The sequence below is a fragment of the Salvelinus namaycush genome, chromosome 9, assembly GCF_016432855.1.
Source record: "Salvelinus namaycush isolate Seneca chromosome 9, SaNama_1.0, whole genome shotgun sequence".
Classification (NCBI taxonomy): domain Eukaryota; kingdom Metazoa; phylum Chordata; class Actinopteri; order Salmoniformes; family Salmonidae; genus Salvelinus; species Salvelinus namaycush.
This window is the reverse complement of record NC_052315.1, coordinates 31,495,592-31,513,272: the sequence shown is the minus strand read 5'-3', so window position 1 is coordinate 31,513,272 and position 17,681 is coordinate 31,495,592. Positions and strand designations below refer to the sequence as shown.

The 17,681-nt window shown below is 44.5% G+C and overlaps 1 protein-coding gene across 3 annotated transcripts; it reads left to right on the top strand.

The window, feature by feature from the left end:
- The first annotated feature begins 1,671 nt into the window (after nt 1–1,671).
- LOC120053465 (inosine-5'-monophosphate dehydrogenase 1a-like) lies at nt 1,672–13,698 on the top strand. 3 transcript variants are annotated; one of them, XM_039000595.1, is made up of 15 exons: nt 1,672–1,730; nt 2,689–2,787; nt 3,624–3,672; nt 8,646–8,747; nt 8,975–9,049; nt 9,242–9,448; nt 9,615–9,702; nt 9,837–10,036; nt 10,112–10,202; nt 10,315–10,410; nt 10,536–10,679; nt 10,818–10,962; nt 11,069–11,212; nt 11,309–11,392; nt 13,677–13,698. In XM_039000595.1, exons 2-15 carry the CDS (start codon nt 2,690–2,692, stop codon nt 13,696–13,698), a joined length of 1,545 nt encoding a protein of 514 aa, XP_038856523.1. In that variant the 5' UTR covers nt 1,672–1,730; nt 2,689. The 3 variants fall into 3 exon arrangements, with proteins under 3 accessions (XP_038856523.1, XP_038856520.1, XP_038856521.1); XM_039000592.1 differs by lacking the exon at nt 1,672–1,730 and having other exon boundaries at nt 2,690–2,787; nt 8,975–9,034; XM_039000593.1 differs by lacking the exons at nt 1,672–1,730; nt 8,975–9,049 and having other exon boundaries at nt 2,690–2,787.
- The last annotated feature ends 3,983 nt before the right edge of the window (nt 13,699–17,681 follow it).

Below are 17,681 nucleotides of genomic sequence, written 5' to 3'. Positions count from 1 at the left end.
AACTTTTTTTTGAACATAGGCCAGGCCCTGATGTTACCTCATATCCCAGCCATAATGCCTTGTGTTACCCTTGGGAAGAAAACACTTCAATTTGCTCAACTTACCCAAAGGCAAACATTTGGACTATATTAGCCCACACAGCTATAAGGATGCACTTTCATGCTAGGTTTAGGGCCTCATATTGAAGCTAATAGAGGTCCCAACTGATGAAATGATGACCTCTTCCTAAATATTTTGTCAAATTATTAATTTTGTTTATGGTTTCCTAAATGTACCCTTTTGGCTCAATTTACCCCATTCTCCCCTACAGGGCATACAGAAAGAGAGTATACGAGAGAGAGAGACTGTAAGTGAGTATTGAAGAGGCTTTTTTGGTCCAATCCCTCAGTAATTGTCACAAGCAGTCATCTGCAGATGATGTTCCTGAGAGCGTCCCTAGCAACCCAGTCACCCTCCGCCCAGTCAATGGGTTCAGAGCAGCACAGAGTTTAGTTTAGCTAACCTGCCTACACAAAGCTGTCAGAGACTGGTAACACACACTCCCCTCACCATGGCGATACTGGGAAGGGAAAGTGTGTCATCTCGCCACCACCAACCGGTTCCCCCCGCCCCCTCTATCACTCCACTCTCACTCCTTCTCTCCTCCCTCCACTCCACCTAGTTGCCCCCTCCTGCTTTAATTCCTCCAATCCTCTTTGTAGGACTGACGTCTGCTACAGTCACAAACAGAGCTAAGACAAGACAGGAGAGGAGAGTGGAGGAAAAATAGTCTGGTAGTCTCAAACAAACTGCTCTCTATCTCTCACACTTCCACTAGCTCAGCTCCCAGGGCTCTCCAGGACTCAGGGGGGGTGCTCTACCCTCACAGCATCCTCTCCTCGCTCCTTGTTGGGGCCTCACCTCACTGCCTGAGACCGGGGAACATCCAGGGGACATCTAGGTGACACTCACTCAGCCTCACCCAGGACCTGGGACTTCAGCTCCAGCTCGGCTCTCTAAAACCGGCTCCTCCTCAAAGGCCATCTGAGCCTGCAACGTGACCCACCCTTCCCTCGTCTGTCTGACTGAGAGAGGGAACTGTCATTCTATCTCAGGAACATCAGGGTTTCCATTCTCAGGCCTCAACTCCCATGCACTGTATCTGCAGAGAGGCTAGAAGACAGGAGAATACCCTAAAGACACAGACTGGATGATTTCAATTGGTCCTACTGATATCGTCATAAGAGATAAGACACAGCTGTGAGAGTGTGTGTCTGTGTGTATTTCTTATAACGAGTGTGACACAGACCACTCTGTGTCAGCAGTGTGTTAGAGAAAGAACACACACTCTGGGGAAGACTTTTCTTGTGGCATTTGATGTGCAGGTGTGTGTGTGAGACATGTCAGGTGTGTGACTCATTGTAGTTGTTAGTCATTGAATGTGCATTTGAGACGTGAGTGAGGCCGTAAGTGTGCGAGAGGCTTCGGTTTCCTCTGGATTTCTCTGGGATGGAGGGTCAAGGCTACGACCGGTTTGGTGAAGGTGAGCGTGACACCTACCAGATTGACTACCGTCGTATCGTTGGTGATACCGAGCCCGCTAGGCCGCGCCTCTTGCCCCTCGAAGGGGAACACACACACCCCAACGCCAACCCCCATGGAGCCTACACACACACCAACCCTCACGGCCACGAGACGGCCGCACAGAGATACAGCGCCACACGCATCCAAGCCGGATATGAACCTGAGAGGTGAGTCAGACACACACACACACACACAGGTGAGAAACAAAACGTCTATACTGTACCAGTCATAATCAGCTAACCTCCAATTGCCCTAACAATCAGTCAGGAATGAAGCCCTGACAGGGTCCCAGAAGCCACTAGCCTAGTGAATTACTGGCTTTCATCCACATGAACTACAGTAACTGCCAAAATATTAATCTGCCAGTCAAGGCTTTTTCATTGAGGTGGTCAGTGAGCTTTATAAATCCCAGTTAGCTGCTACCCAGGAGACAGTGATGTAACTAAAGCCTCTTACCTGCTGCATGACCATCACACAGACTGAGTTTCCATTGACAGGGTTATAGAGTCTGTAGGTTGACCAACATATTCAGACTACAGAGCCAACGTATTTATGTAATCAAGAGGTAAACAACCACTCTGAAGGTAAACTTGTGATGTTGTCCTACATCCATCCATAATCGTAAGGTGCTGAAGAAAGACAACTACATACAGTGTATTCCCTTGTATCACGTAAAAACAAGAAACGGTAGGCTACAGCTAGCTCTCCATTACATGGTTTTACGACCATCAGTGATGTGGTTAAAAGAAAAATAGGTGGGTAAACTCTTGCCGCTGGTCGCAGTGAAAAAAGTAACGCTCCCTATACTTTCAATGCATTTTTACGCAAAGGTGGATAAACTGTTGAGCAACAACAACAAAAAATGTAGTTTACTTACGATCATGTATTCTACCCAGGCGCTCTTTGAATTTTCACAAACAGCCATGAAGATGAAAAATGGAGATACGGTATAATGGGGGATTACATAATTAAATGTGTCTATATGTTTAATCTGCAGAGTGAAAACTACAAATCCTGCATTAGAGTCTAGATTCTAGAAGCTCTTCGTCTCTTATGGTCAACAGGGTTATGCCTATGTACAATATATGGGAAAGAAGAAGGAATGTAAGTGTGTGTGTGTTTCAGCATGGCTGACTATCTGATCAGTGGAGGGACAGGGTACGTGCCTGAAGATGGACTCACGGCTCAGCAGCTCTTCTCTATCGGGGACGGACTCACATACAAGTAATATTTTGTATACATTCTACCAGAGTTAGAGAGCAGCATTTCCAATGATATTGATTGAAATTGCTATAATTGTGCAATTTAAAGTTATGAAAGAGGGAGTCAATGAAGAGGCCTTCAGCCTGTAGCCACACCCTCAACAGGTGCGTGGCGCTATCTATGACAGCGGTGCTGAAACCACGTTGTTGGTGAGCGCTGCTCGCTGTGCTGTCCATGTTGCTGATTGCTGAATTGTTTACTTATGTGGCAACTACGGAAGTATAACAGATGTGTTCACAGTTCCCGATAACTCGGAGAGCTCTGAAACGCATGAATAAGACCCTGCCGTCAGGTTGACTGTTGTGGTAAGATACTAGTATTATTACCATAAATATAATTTGGCAAACTTCAGAGCCAGACGCCATGTTGCTGCCCCGAGAGTAAAAACCATCACTCACTGACTGCTGAGATGATATGGTGAGACCAGACCAGTAGAATAAGGATCATTATGCATCCTTACTTTAAAATTAGAATGAGCACATTAGGCTTGTGTTATCAGCCCTGATGGAGGTTTACACAGAGAGACAATCAAATTGTCACATCCAGTACAGTGGGAGTATTATAAAGAGGCTTTATCTCTAATACACACTGTGTGAGGGTGTATGTGTGATATGCAGAGTGGTTAAGTGTGTAGGGATGTGATGCTGTGCTGGCCAGGGGTTAGGGTTCAGGGGACTGGTGATGGGAGGCAAGGGGTGAGGAGAGTTCACCAATCAGTTTTCTTACTGTTTGGCAAAAGGACTTGTGTCTGACCTTACAATGTTTTCTCTCTCTCTCCCTCCTCTCTCTTTCTACAGTGATTTCCTGATTCTTCCTGGTTTCATAGACTTTAACTCTGATGAAGTGGTGAGTTTGTTTGTTTCTTTTCATTGCTAATAACAACAGAAGTTACATATACAATGTCATAGCCATGCTACAGCTTTAGTCAACTCCATTGCTGTTGTCTGGAACATACAAATACATATGATATCATAACCAGAAGTACATAGAAGTCGTGTGTGTGCAGCAACTTCTCTCATGTGGTCCTCTGCCTCTGAGGACTGGAGGTTGCTGAGTGTTTCTCTCAGTTGAAACCTCAAAGGGATTCTCAGCTTCTGTGCCTGTGCAAACATGCCCAGGGCAAAACACACACACACTGTGGATCGATGGCAGCATTCGTGCAAAACTGAAAGCGCGAACCACCACATTTTACCACGTTGAGGTAACTGGGAACATGGACGAGTACAAACACTCCAGCTATTCCCTCTGTAAGGAAATCAAACAGACAAAATGTCGGTACAGAGGTAAAGTGGAGTTGCAATTCTATTTTGTAGAGACTCCAGACAATCACGGATTATAAAGGGAAAACAAGCCACGTCGCGGACACCGATGCCTTGCTCCCGGACAGGTTTAACACAATCAAGGATAACACAGTGCCGTCGCTCACGAGGGCTGTAAGCTCTCGTTCTCCGTGGCCGACGTGATTTAGACATTTAAGTGTGTTAACCCTCACAAGGCTGCCTGCCCAGACATCATCACTAGCCGCGACCTTAGAGCATGTGCAGATCTGCTGGCTGGGGTGTTTATGGACATGTTCAATCTCTCCTTATCCCAGTCTGTTGTCCCCACTTGCTTCAAGATGTCCAAATTGTTTCTGCATACTGCCTCAACAGATCCACTGATGACGCAATCACCATCGCACTTCACACTGCCCTACCCAATCAGGACAAGAGGAATACCTATGTAAGAATACTGTTCATTGACTACAGCTCAGCCTTCAACACCATAGTGCCCTCTTAGCTCATTAAGCTCAGGGCCCTATGTCAGAAACCCCACCCTGTGCAACTGGGTCCTGGACTTCCTGACAGGCCGACCCCAAGTGGTGATGGTAGGCAACAACACGTCCGCTACACAGATCCTCAACACGAGGGCCCCACAAGAGTGGGTGCTCAGCCCCCTCCTGTACTCCCTGTTCACCCATGACTGCGTGGCCACGGCCGTCTCTAACTCAGTCATCAAGTTTGCAGACGACACAACAGTAGTAGCCTGATTACAGCCTACAGGGAGGAGGTGAGGACCCTGGCGGAGTGGTGCCAGGAAATAACCTCTCCCTCAACTTCAACAAAATGAAGGAGCTGATCTTGGATTTCAGGAGACCACAGAGGGAGCACGCCCCCATCCACATCGACGGGGCCGCAGTGGAAAGGGTGAAAAGATTAAAGTTCCTTGGTGTGCACAACTGACAACCTGAAATGATCCATCCACACTAACAGTGTGGTAAAAGGTGCAACAGTGCCTTTTCAACCTCAGGAAGCTGAAGAAATTAGTCTTGGCCTCTAAGACCCTCACAAACTTCTAGATGCACCACTGAGAGCATCCTGTCAGACTGTATCACCGTGTGGTACGGCAACTGCACCGTCCGCAACCGCATGGCTCTCCAGACAGTGATGCGGTCAGCCCAACGGCACACCGGGGGTACACTGCCTGCCCTCTAGGACAGGTATTCCCCAGGGGTACGCACAATGTTGTCGGGGTGATTAACATTTTTTTTTTTTTTTCATTTTTTTTCTCACCTGAGTAGCCTCGTTTCACTGCCTAAAATGAATGCCTAGTCAAATAATTAACATCCAATCACATTAACCATTACTCTCTCGCGGGGATTCCACTAACGGTCCATATATAGCCAAACGTAGCTGCTGCTCATTCCGTTCACTCGAAAAATGATAAATGGTTAAAAAAAAGTAAGGCCCGCGTCCATAGAGACACATACCAGCTCTACTGGTAGTACTGCTACTACCAGCAGTACTACACCTGCACCTGTCGACGACAGGTTCTGCTTCCACGAGCACATCCAATGCTAGCATCAGTAATTCTACATTTGTTGTTAGCCCAGCTAGCATGGACACTGACAGTTGTGAATCTGATGCAGCCGAAGAGCTACTGCCCCCTTACCCGGGAAAGCACCGAACAACAGACAGGGACGTTGGACCATCGAAGAGGCGCAAATATGATGAGAACTACATTGATTTTGAGGTTCACTTATATTGGGAGTAGTGCCTTTCCTCAGCCACAGTGTGTTATATGTGCAAAAGTATCTCACAACTCGATGAAACCTTAACTCTTGCACAGACATTTAGAAACAAAACATGCCAATTTGAAAAACAAGCCGCGGGAGTTTTTTGAGCGAGAATTAAGAATTTGAGTAGTAAGACATGAATAAAAGCAACAGATACCATTAATAAGAAAGCATTTTATATGGTGAGCTACCGAGTGGCTAGGACAGGCAAGCCCCATACTACTGTGGAGGACTTAATTCTTCCTGCTGCCCGCGGATATGGCTGGGACAATGCTGGGGGAAAGGCCAAAAAAACTATACATACAATTCCTTCATCAAACAACACTGTCTCATAACGCATCAGTGACATGGCAGGAGATGTTTTGAAAAACAATTACTGCTTTGCATACAAGCCAGTGAAATCTATGCGTTACAGCTGGATGAGTCAACAGATGTGGCGGGCCTGGCACAGCTCCTGGTATATGTTCGTTACATTTATGGGGGGTCAATTAAGGAAGACATTTATGGGGGGTCAATTAAGAGGATATTTTTTTAAGTACTGGATAGCTTTGTGACGTCAATTGAACTTTGGTAGTCAAGATGTGTTGGTATCTGTACTGATGGCGCAAAAGCCATGACAGGGAGACATAGTGGAGTGGTAACGAGCGTGCAAGCAGTTGCTCCCGACGACACTTGGGTACACTGCAGCATCCACCGAGAGGCTCTTGCTGCCAAAGGAATGCCTGACAGCTTGAAAGATGTTTTGGACACTACGGTGAAAATGGTTAACTTTGTTAAAGCAAGGCCCCTGAACTCTCATGTATTTTCTGCACTATGCAATGATATGGGCAGCGACCATGTTAAGCTTTTACAACATTCAGAAGTGCGCTGGTTATCAAGGGGAAAAGTATTGACAATTTTTTTTTTTTAATTGAGAGACGAGCTTAAAGTTCTTTATTGACCATAATTTTCACTTGTCTGACCCCTTGCATGATGATGAGTTTCTCACACGACTGGCCTATCTGGGTGATGTTTTTTTTCTCGCCTGAATGATCTGAATCTAGGATTACAGGGACTCTCCGCAACTATATTCAATATGCTATTCAATGTGCAATGATTAAGAAGTTGGAGCTCTTCTGTCTGTATTAACAAGGACAACACACAGGTCTTTCCATTTCCATTTTTTTGTGTGCAAATGAACTCAAGCTTACGGACAATGTCATGTGATATAGCGAAGCACCTGAGTGAGTTTGGTGCGCAATTACGCAGGTACTTTCCCGAAATGGATGACACAAACAACTGGATTAGTTATACCTTTCATGCCCTGCCTCCAGTCCACTTACCGATATCTGAATGCGAGCCTCATCGAAATTGCAACAAGCGCTTCTGTGGAAATTGAATTTAGTCAGAAGTTACTGCCAGATTTCTGGATTGGGCTGCGCTCAGAGTATCCTGCCTTGGCAAATCGCGCTGTTAAGACACTGATGCCCTTTGCAACCCCGTACCTATGTGAGAGTGGATTCTCGGCCCTCAGTAGCATGAAAACTAAATACAGGCACAGACTGTGTGTTGAAAATGATTTAAGACTGAGACTCTTTCCAATACAACCCAACATTGCAGAGTTATGTGCATCCTTTCAAGCACACCCTTCTCATTAACCTGTGAGTTATTCACAATTTTCGATGAACAAATAAAGTTTTATATGTAAGATGGCTAAATAAAGAGCAAAATTATTGATTATTATATTATTATTTGTGCCCTGGTCCTATAAGAGCTCTTTGTCAATTCCCACGAGCCGGTTTGTGACAAACTCATTCTCATATTTAATATATGTATGCAGGCTTACAATGATGGCAAAAAACAACATTTGAGAGTGCACTGGTCCTGGTGCTAGAGGGGGTATGCAGCTGGAGGTTGAATGTTTGAAGGGGTACGGGACTATAAAAAGTTTGGGAACCACCGCTTTAGGACATCTACAGCACCCGGTGTCACAGGAAGGCCAAGAAGATCATCAAGTACCTCAGCCACCAGAGCCATGGCATGTTCATCCCGCTACCATCTAGAAGGCAGAGACGGTACAGGTGCATCAAAGCTGGGACAGAGAGACTGAAAAACTGTTTCTATCTCCAGGCTACTGTTAAATAGTCACCACTAGCTGGCCTCTGCCCAGTCACTTTTTAATAAGATCTACATACTGTTTTACCCAATTCATATGTATATACTGTATTCTAATGAAGGCTCAATCTATATAACTACTGCTGTACACACCTTTTCTATTCATATACTGTCCATACTGTTTATACACACCATCATATGCATATATACTTACATTCCGGACTCTGACATTGCTCGTTCTAATATGTGTATTGTTTTGTACTGCTCTGTTCTCTACACTTGCAATAACATCTGCAAAATATGTGTTCTCGACCAATAGAATTTGATTAACACTGATGAGAACAGCAACACCAGTCCCTCATGGCTGCGAGTCAGAGTCATGTCCTGTGTAATTGCTTTAGTAGGCTACAGGTGCTGGTGTTTTTAGCTTGTTTGTTCTTTACTGCCAGAAGGGTATATCCCCTGTGGTATATGACTGTATAATCAGGACTTAACAGGGACAGCTCATGTCCATGGTGCCACCTAATGGCAATGAGGTATTGCATGTTCTGATTGGTCTTGCCTGAGTTACAGATATTTGGTTGGCAGGGTGCTATTATTTTTGTAGTTACGTTTTTTTACATCCCTGTAATGTGATATTAGTGTGACGTTGTCTACTTCCTGTTCCCAGGACCTGACTTCAGCTCTGACCAGGAAGATCACCCTGAAGACTCCTCTAATCTCGTCTCCCATGGATACAGTCACTGAGTCCTCCATGGCCATCGCTATGGCTGTGAGTATAGAGCTACTCCTCACCTTCTCATCCAGCCAACACCAATAAGACAAGGCCACAAATCTGTCACAAAACGTCATATACTAGTGGTATTTTTGGTTGTGGGTTTTTATGTATTTCCCCCCCAAAAAATGTGTGATAATACCTGGACTCTGATATATTGAAGTCTCATTGGGCAAACATCTTGTTTGGCTAACCCTGATTGGTCAGTGCACTGTGTGTCGTAGCTCATGGGCGGGATCGGGATCATGCACCATAACTGTACTCCAGAGTTCCAAGCCAACGAGGTCCGCTTGGTCAAGGTAAGATGGAGGCTAGCGGTTGGACAACCTACAGATATATATTGATTTACAAATATATTGATATACCACTACATCAACAGTATAAAGTCTCATGTCAAATTACATTGTGACAATGTAACAGTATGTGAATACACTCAAACCTCCTGGTACATTTGCTGAATAATGTTTCTTAAATTATTTATTTGTGGTCAGAAATTTGAGCAGGGTTTCATCACAGACCCGGTGGTAATGAGTCCTCACCACACGGTGGGAGACGTGTTCGAAGCCAAGGTCCGCCACGGCTTCTCTGGCATCCCCGTCACAGAGACGGGAAAGATGGGAAGCAAGCTGGTGGGTATCGTCACTTCCCGAGACATCGACTTCCTTTCCGAGAAAGACCATGACAGACCCCTGGAAGAGGTGTGTGTTTGTGGGGTCGGTGTGTTTGTGCTTGACATGTTTGTATGACATGTTTGTTTGGACATACAGTCATTACAATTGTCAACACATATATTGTTAACTGAGTGACTCTTGTCGTATTGAATACTATTCCTGTGAGGTTTACATGTATGGTTGTTTCTTGCAGGCCATGACAAAGAGGGAAGATTTAGTGGTTGCACCAGCTGGTGTAACACTGAAAGAAGCCAACGATATCCTGCAGCGCAGCAAGAAAGGTACCATATGGTAGTAACACAATGTTCTGTATAGATACTTTCCTCAGACAGGACATGATCAAATATCTATCTTTGTTTGGTAAATGAAATAATTTTTAGAGATCTTCTCCTTTTGTGTCCTCTGTCTTTCTTAGGTAAGCTGCCCATAGTGAATGACAGTGATGAGCTGGTGGCCATCATAGCGAGGACAGACCTGAAGAAGAACAGAGACAACCCTCTGGCCTCTAAAGACTCCAGGAAGCAGCTGTTGTGTGGTGCTGCCATTGGAACCAGAGAGGAGGACAAGTACAGACTGGACCTGCTGATGCAGGCTGGTGTCGACATGGTGGTGCTGGTGGGTCTGGGGAAGGAGTTGGGTTATTGTATTTTTGCGTTCTACTCCTCTAACCCCTGTCTGTTTACCATGTAGGACTCCTCCCAGGGGAACTCTGTCTATCAGATCAACATGATCAACTACATCAAACAGAAATACCCTGAACTGCAGGTGGTGGGAGGAAACGGTGAGTCTGCTCTCCTCTACCTTCTCTAGCAATGCCTCTTTCACGTTAATCTCTTGCATTTTCACTCTCTGTCTCTATCTTTCTCCCCATCCTCTCTTTTCATTCTCTGTAGTGGTGACTGCAGCACAGGCTAAGAATCTGATAGATGCAGGTGTGGATGCTCTGAGGGTGGGGATGGGCTGTGGCTCCATCTGTATCACCCAGGAAGGTACGGAGAGGGACAGCAAATGGGGAGGGAGGGAGAGGGAGGGAGGAGAGTGAATGTTTGACTGTTTAGTTAAAAAGACAAACTATTTGCGAATTACTGACATGTTGCTTTGTGCTGTGTGCCAGTGATGGCATGTGGGCGTCCCCAGGGTACATCAGTGTACAAGGTGGCAGAGTATGCCAGGCGTTTCGGTGTGCCTGTCATCGCAGACGGAGGCATCCAGACCGTTGGACATGTGGTCAAAGCTCTCGCTCTCGGGGCATCCACAGGTGTGTGTGTGTGTTGAACCCACCCAGCATATTTAACCTTTTTCCATAAACAGGAAAATCCACATCATAGGTTACTATTGATGGTCAGACTTTTACCTTTTACCTTTCACTTCTGACCCCTGACCTCTGTGCCCTCAGTGATGATGGGGTCATTGCTCGCGGCTACCACGGAGGCCCCGGGGGAGTATTTCTTCTCAGACGGCGTGCGACTAAAGAAGTATCGCGGGATGGGCTCCCTTGACGCCATGGAGAAGAACAGCAGCAGCCAGAAACGCTACTTCAGGTAGAGAGAGGGAGACAGATTGTTTTGTTTATTTTCAGTAATAGGGCTAAGGAGAGAGATGTGTGTAACTCCACAGTGAGGGGGATATGTGTGTGTGTCTCGACAGTGAGGGGGACAAGGTGAAGGTGGCTCAGGGTGTGTCAGGGTCGGTCCAGGATAAAGGCTCTATCCATAAATTTGCCCCCTACCTCATCGCTGGCATACAACATGGCTGCCAAGACATCGGAGCCAAGAGCCTCTGCATACTGCGGTTTGTCTATGAACAGATGTTAGACTGTGTTATTGTATTCCACTTCTTTGATATAATCTGTTCCATTTTTTTGTGATGTATTGTATGTTATTCCAGGTCCATGATGTACTCTGGGGAGTTGAAGTTTGAGAAGAGGACCATGTCAGCTCAGGTTGAGGGGGGAGTACATGGGCTGCACTCGTAAGTCTGTCCCTGCCTGCCTCTGGTATCGCTTACACATCCTTTCCTCTGGAATTCCTTATAGATCTTGTGCTCCTCTCCTCTGTGATCGACTAACCTGTCCTTTTGTCTCATGTTCTGTGCCTATGTCCGATGTGTCCTTTAACTCTGCTCTGGGTGGTAGTGTGTGTGTGTGTTTGTTCTCACCAGTGGCGTCCGTATCTCCTTGACTACATGTTGTTTAGGAGTTGCTACTTAAACCGGGGATTGGCAGTCTTACCATACGAGGTCCATTGTGGGTGCAGGCTTTCGCTCCAGCCAAAGCAGTAACAGCAGATGCAAGTAATTACGTTTTGACTATGATTGGTTGATTTATTGTGCTAGAATTGTAACTGCTTTAGCTGGAGCAGAATCCTGGAGCCACACTGGCCATTTGCGGATATACAGTGCATTCGGAAAGTATTCGAACCTCTTCCCTGTTTCCAAATTGTATCACATTACAGCCTTATACTAAAGTGTATTAAATACAAAATGTTCCTCATCAATCTACACAAAATACCCCATAATGACAAAGTGAAAACAGGCTTTTAGACATTTTTGCAAATGTATTAAAAATGTAAAACAGAAATACCTTATGTAAATAAGTAATCAGACCCTTTGCTATGAGACTTGAAATTGAGCTCAGGTGCATCCTGTTTCCATTGATCGTTGAGATGTTTCTACAACTTGATTGGAGTCCACCTGTGGTAAATTCAATAAATTGGAGATGATTTCGAAATGCACACACCTGTCTATATAAGGTCCCACATTTGACAGTGCATGTCAGAGCAAAAACCAAGCCATGACGTCGAAGCAATTGTCCGTAGAGCTCCGAGACAAGATTGTGTCGAGGCACAGATCTGGGGAAGGGTACCAAAAAATGTCTGCAGCATTGAAGGTCCCCAAGAACACAGTCGCCTCCATCATTCTTAAATGGAAGAATTTTGGAACCACCAAGACTCTTCCTAGAGCTGGCTGCCCGGCCGAACTGAACAATCGGGGGAGAAGGGCCTTGGTCAGGGAGGTGACCTGATGGTCACTCTGACAGAGCTCCAGAGTTCCTCTGTGGAGATGGTTGTCCTTCTGGATATTTCTCCCATCTCTGCAGCACTCCACCAATCAGGCCTTTATGATAGAGTGGCCAGACAGAAGCCACACATCAGTAAACGGCACATGACAGCCCGCTTGGCGTTTGCCAAAAAGCACCTAAAGACACTCAGACCATGAGAAACAAGATTCTCTGGACTGATGAAACCAAGATTAAACTCTTTGGCCTGAATGCCAAGCGTCACGTCTTTAAAGAAACCTGGCAACATCCCTACGGTGAAGCATGGTGGTGGCAGCATCATGCTGTGTTTTTTTTTTCAGCGGCAGGGAATGGGAGACTAGTCAGGATCGTGAGAAAGATGAACGGAGCAAAGTAGAGATGCTTGCTGAAAATCTGCTCCAGAGCACTCAGGACCTAAGACTAGGGTGAAGGTGCAACTTCCAATAGGACAACGACCCTAAGCACACAGCCAAGACAAAGCACGAGTGTCCTTGAGTGGCCCAGCCAGAGCCATCTCTGGAGAGACCTGGAAATAGCTGTGCAGCGACGCTCCCCATCCAACCTGATGGAGGTTGAGAGGATCTGTAGAGAAGAATGGGAGAAACTGCCCAAGTACAGGTGTGCCAAGCTTGTAGTGTCATACCCAAGAAGACTCAAGGCTGTAATCGCTGCCGAAGTTGTTTCGACAAAGTACTGAGTAAAGCAGCTGAATACTTATGTAAATGTCATATTTCCGTTAAATGTTTTTTATACATTTTAAAATTTTCTAAAAACCTGTTTTTGCTTTGTCATTATGGGGTATTGTGTGTAGATTGTAGAATTTAATCGATTTTAGAGTAAGGCTGTAATGTGGAAAAAGTCAGGGTCTGAATACTTTCCCAATGCACTGTAATTGCCTACCCCTGAGTATAACAGTAGTAGTGAAGGAAGTTAAGTCAAAATGTCTTCTCTCTCTTTCTCTTACTCATGCTCTCATCATAGATATTCTTTTGTGCCATGTAAGTACATTCTCCCTGTGCTCACAACTTTTACTACTGCAATTTTCTCTTTGTTATATTTTTGTTTTCAGGAAAACTCAGGGTTAGAAGTACAGACAAGTACTTTTTTAAGCCCTAACAACTTGATAAAACCCTCAATCTAGTATATCTAGTCTAATATGAGTTTCAATGAGACTTGACTTGCATTCCTGATTGTTGTCTGTGTGTTGTCCTCCTGTAGTTATGAGAAGCGGCTATACTGAGGGAGGAGCGGGAAGAAGCACACGAGCAGCTCCCAGCGTACCCCCACCAGCAGCCACCAGGCACAACAGATACATGTGACCTACCTACAACCACTACTCAATTCAACCATCACATAACCTTTAGGCTATACATAAGACCGCTGACTCCTCTCTTCTCCTCCCACCCACTATCTCTCTCTTTCTCTGTGTTGTGTAAGATGCTTTTGAGGGACCATAAAGTCACCTCTGACTTGATTGATGTTATGACATAACCTACAGGGACTAGGGACTAACGTTCAATGGTCACATGTACCTGGGTCATGGCACAGAGCCATCAGGCTGTATAAGGTATGTAGCGCATGTAGAACTGTGAATACTGTGTACTACTTTACGTACCCTGGAACTCTTTATACCAGTTTTGGTTGATCATGATCCTATGTCTCGGATGTATTTGAATGTATAGTAGTGTTGATGACCATATGGAATAGCCTAAAGGTCTGTTAGTGTGGCTCTACTGTAGAGAGAACCAAAGCTACGGTAGGCGCTAGCCTTCAATCAGGGATAACCACAGCGCCTTAAGACTGCACATGGAGTCTATACTGTGGATAGTGCTGGGATCTGGTTTTCACTGGATTCTCATCAGTTTGAAAAAAAAAAAGGAAGAGAACCACAATTTTGTTTTTGTGTGAAGTTCACTAAGATTTGGGATGTATGTGTTTTCTGATGACAGGATGATTGTACAGTGACTTTGGCCTAGTCTGTGGTGTTAATAATATGATATGATGGATTTGAGTGCATTCAGAAAGTATTCACTTTCTCCACATTTTGTTACGTTACAGCCTTATTCTAAAATTGATTAAATTGTTGTTTCCCCCCCATCAATATTTGTGCAAATGTACATACAGTTGAAGTCGGAAGTTTACATACAGCCAAACATGTAGCCAAATACATTTAAACTCAGTTTTTCACAATTCCTGATATTTAATCCTAGTAAAAATTCCCTGTCTTAGGTCAGTTAGGATCACCACCTTATTTTAAGTAAGTGAAATGTCAGAATGATAGTAAAGAGAATTATTTATTTCAGCTTTTATTTCTTTCATCACATTCCCAGTGGGTCAGAAGTTTACGTACACTCAATTAGTATTTGGTAGCATTGCCTTTAAATTGTTTAACTTGGGTCAAACATTTCGGGTAGCTTCCCACAATAAGTTGGGTGAATTTTGGCCCATTCCTCCTGACAGAGCTGGTGTAACTGAGTCAGGTTTGTAGGCCTTATTGCTCGCACACACTTTATCAGTTCTGCCCACACATTTTCTATAGGATTGAGGTCAGGGCTTTGTGATGGCCACTCCAATACCTTGACTTTGTTGTCCTTAAGCCATTTTGCCACAACTTTGGAAGTATTCTTGGGGTCATTGTCCATTTGTAAGACCCATTTGCGATCAAGCTTTAACTTCCTGACTGATGTCTTGAGATGTTGCTTCAATATATCCACATAATTTTCCTCCCTCATGATGCCATCTATTTTGTGAAGTGCACCAGTCCCTCCTGCCTCAAAGCACCCCCACAACATGATACTGACACCCCCGTTCTTCACGGTTGGGATGGTGTTCTTCGGCTTTCAAGCGACCCCCTTTTTCCTCCAAACATAACGATGGTCATTATGGCCAAACAGTTCTATTTTTGTTTCATCAGACCAGAGGACATTTCTCCAAAAAGTACGATCTTTGTCCCCATGTGCAGTTGCAAACCGTAGTCTGGCTTTTTTATGGCGGTTTTGGAGCAGTGGCTTCTTCCTTGCTGAGCTGCCTTTCAGGTTATGTCAATATAGGACTTGTTTTACTGTGGATATAGATACTTTTGTACCTGTTTCCTCCAGCATCTTCACAAGGTCCTTAGCTGTTGTTCTGGAATTGATTTGCACTTTTCGCACCAAAGTACGTTCATCTCTAGGAGACAGAACGTGTCTCCGTCCTGAGTGGTATGACGGCTGCGTGGTCCTATAGTGTTTATACTTGTGTACTATTGTTTGTAGAGATGAACGTGGTACCTTCAGGCGTTTAGAAATTGCTCCCAAGGGTGAACCACTTGTGGAGGTCTGCAATTTTTTTTTCTGAGGTCTTGGCTGATTTTGTTTGATTTTCCTATGATGTCAAGCAAAGAGGCACTGAGTTTGAAGGTAGGCCTTGAAATACATCCACAGGTACACCTCCAATTGACTCAAATGATGTCAATTAGCCTATCAGAAGCTTCTAAAGCCATGACATAATTTTCTGGAATTTCCCAAGCTGTTTAAAGGCACAGTGAACTTAGTGTATGTAAACTTCTGACCCACTGGAATTGTGATACAGTGAAATAATCTGTCTGTAAACAATTGTTGGAAATATTACTTGTGTCATGCACAAAGTAGATGTCCTAACCGACTTGCCAAAACTATAGTTTGTTAACAAGAAATTTTGTGGAGTGGTTGAAAAATGAGTTTTAATGACTCCAACCTAAGTGTATGTAAACTTCCGACTTCAACTGTATATATAAAAAAGAATACCTTTTACATAAGTATTCAGACCTTTTACTCAGTACTTTGTTGAAGCACCTTTGGCAGCGATTACAGATTGGTCTTCTGGAGCATGACGCTACATGCTTGGCACATCTGTATTTGGTGAGTTTTTACCATTCTTCTTTCACTCTCAAGCTCTGTCAGGTTGGATGGGGAGTGTCGCTGCACAGCTATTTTCAGATCTATCCAGAGATGTTAGATTGGGTTCAAGTCCGGGCTCTGGCTGGGCCACTCCTACATTGTCTTGGCTGTGTGCTTAGGGTCATTGTCCTGTTGGAAGGTGAACCTTTGCCCCAGTCTGACGTCCTGAGTGCTCTGGAGCAGGTTTTCATCAAGCATCTCTCTGTACTTTGCTTGGTTCATCTTTCCCTTGATTCTGACTAGTCTCCCAGTCCCTGCCGCTGAAAACCATCCCCACAGCATGGTGCTACCACCGTAGGGATGGTGCCAGGTTTCTTCCAGACATGACGCTTGGCATTCAGGCCAAAGAGTTCAATCTTGGTTTCATCAGACCAGAGAATCTTGTTTCTCATGGTCTGAGAGTCCTTTAGGTACCTTTTGGCAAACTCATAGTGGGCTGTCATGTGCCTTTCCGTCTGGAAGCCACTCTACCATAAAGGCCTGAAAAATAAAGGTAAAATAAGAAAATTGATGGAGTGCTGCAGAGATGGTTGTCCTTCTGGAAGGTTCTCCCATCTCCACAGATTAACTCTGGAGCTCGGTCAGAGTGACCATCGGGTTCTTGGTCACCTCCCTGACCAAGGCCCTTCTCCGCCAATTGCTTGGAAGAGTCTTGGTGTTTCCAAATTTCTTCAATTTTAAGAATTATGGAGTCCACTGTGTTCTTGGGGACCTTCAATGCTGCAGAATTTTTTTGGGTAGCCTTCCCCAGATCTGTGCCTCGACACAATCGTGTCTCAAAGCTCTACGAACAATTATTTTGTACTGTCAACTGTGGGACCTTTATATTGAGATGTGTGTTCCTTTCCAAATCATGTCCAATCAATCAGTGGTGGAAAAAGTACCCAATTTTCATACTTGAGTAAAAGTAAAGATACCTTTTAAAAGAAAAGGACTCAAGTGAAAGTCACCCAGTAAAATACTACATGAGTAAAAGTCTAAAAGTATTTGGTTTGAAATGTACTTAAGTATCAAAAGTATAAATCATTAAACATTTCTTATATTAAGCAAACCAGACGACACGATTTTCTTGTTTCTTTTTTAATTTACGGATTGCCAGGAGCACAGTTCAACACTCAGACATGAGACATGATTACAAATGAAGCATTTGTGTTTCGTGAGTCTGCCAGAGCAGAGATAGTAGGGATGACCAGGGATGTTCTCTTGATAAGTGCGTGAATTAGACAATTTTCCTGTCCTGCTAAACATTCCAAATGTATGGGGTTCTTTTGGGTGTGAGGGAAAATGTATGGAGTAAAAGTTGTCA